Source organism: Gossypium hirsutum, chromosome A12, assembly GCF_007990345.1.
Source record: "Gossypium hirsutum isolate 1008001.06 chromosome A12, Gossypium_hirsutum_v2.1, whole genome shotgun sequence".
Classification (NCBI taxonomy): Eukaryota; Viridiplantae; Streptophyta; class Magnoliopsida; order Malvales; family Malvaceae; genus Gossypium; species Gossypium hirsutum.
This window is the reverse complement of record NC_053435.1, coordinates 81,609,739-81,611,140: the sequence shown is the minus strand read 5'-3', so window position 1 is coordinate 81,611,140 and position 1,402 is coordinate 81,609,739. Positions and strand designations below refer to the sequence as shown.

Below are 1,402 nucleotides of genomic sequence, written 5' to 3'. Positions count from 1 at the left end.
TTTTTATTTTCAAGAATTTGATCTTTCTACTTTTTTAAATTTCAAAATCTAGGTCTAATTGTTAAAACTGATAATTTTCTGTTAAATTTGTTGTTGGTGTGACAAGTTGAAATAAAAAAGCACTCACTAAAAAAAATGTGGTAATGAATATGAATTTAACAAAATAATTTTAGCATTGATAATAATTGAAATTTTAAAATCTAAAAAAAACAGAGAATATGAATTAAAAAAAAACAATTTTAAAAATGTTCATAATTGAAATTAAATTTTAAAATCCGAAAAAGCAAAGATATGAATTCTTAAAAATAATTAATCTTCAAACATAAACAAAGTTACCAGAAAATGTGAGAAAAAAAAAAAAGAGAGAGAGAAGGATGAATTAATTGATAAGCTTACCTTTGCTAAATCGACGTACCATAAGAACCACAAAACTTAAAAGCATATATATGGTATAATGCTTTGTAATAAGTACATAAACAGCAAAGAACACGAGGTTGTTGAAACATTAATGGCGGTTTTTTTTGTTTTTTACTACACAAAGTGGGATCCCTACACATCAAAGACATGCTAGGAAGTGTTGTTGTGTTTGGGTTTCTCCGTCAAGCCACGATAAATCGCCGGCGAAAGTCCATCCACAAGAATTCCATTGACAACCGCCGTTATTCATCAATTCCGGCAATTCTATTTCACCCCAGAAATCATCACTACCGTCTTCGGATGATTCTGGAATTTTCTTCGACGAAGATACTACTAAATGTGCCGCTTTCGAGGCGGCGGCTTGGATGTCACGAGCAGTGGACGTCAACGGTATGGGTAAATCGTCTACTTCGTCGGGGAAGTTCAGCTGAGCTTTACGTCCTCTCAAACAAAACGCCGCTACGTCGTAAGCTTTAGCGGCCATTTCCGGCACCGGGAATGAGCCTAACCAAATGCGTGACTTCTTGCGGGGCTCTCTAATCTCCGACACCCATTTGCCCCACCGTCGTTTACGAACGCCACGGTATACTGGATGCCGAGTTCCGCCGCCTCCTTTTGTGTCGTGTTTCATGGCCGATTCCAGTGAGGCGGTGGAGGCGTTTAAGTCATCCTCCGTATACGGTGGCTGTTCCATTACGTAAGAACCGTTTTATTGCAAGTGTTGAGACTAGCATTTATATTTGCAATTAAACGTTACAACGGTTGGTTGAAATTACGCAAATACCCATACAGGTCAATTGTCAAAACAAATAAAGCATCCTAACGTGAGAACATACAAAGCTCACGCGCCACTTGTTTTGCGTTAGGAGGATTGAGATAGCCATTGCTTTTGCCCTACGTTGGAAAATTTTAAAAATTTTAACTTTGATTTTCACTTTATGCAATTAAGGACGGATGTAAAAATGAATCATAAATATTTGAAAGT

The 1,402-nt window shown here is 36.7% G+C and overlaps 1 protein-coding gene across 1 annotated transcript; it reads right to left on the bottom strand.

Moving 5' to 3' along the window:
* Positions 1-375: 375 nt before the first annotated feature.
* On the bottom strand, positions 376-1,199 carry LOC107948168 (ethylene-responsive transcription factor ERF023). Its single transcript, XM_016882638.2, has one exon. It carries the CDS (start codon positions 1,109-1,111, stop codon positions 557-559), a length of 555 nt encoding a protein of 184 aa, XP_016738127.1. The 5' UTR covers positions 1,112-1,199; the 3' UTR covers positions 376-556.
* Between the last annotated feature and the right edge of the window lie 203 nt (positions 1,200-1,402).

Excerpts from the sequence above, each read along its gene's own strand:
- LOC107948168 (XM_016882638.2), bottom strand. The coding sequence starts at position 1,111 with ATGGAACAGCCACCGTATACGGAGGATGACTTAAACGCCTCCACCGCC.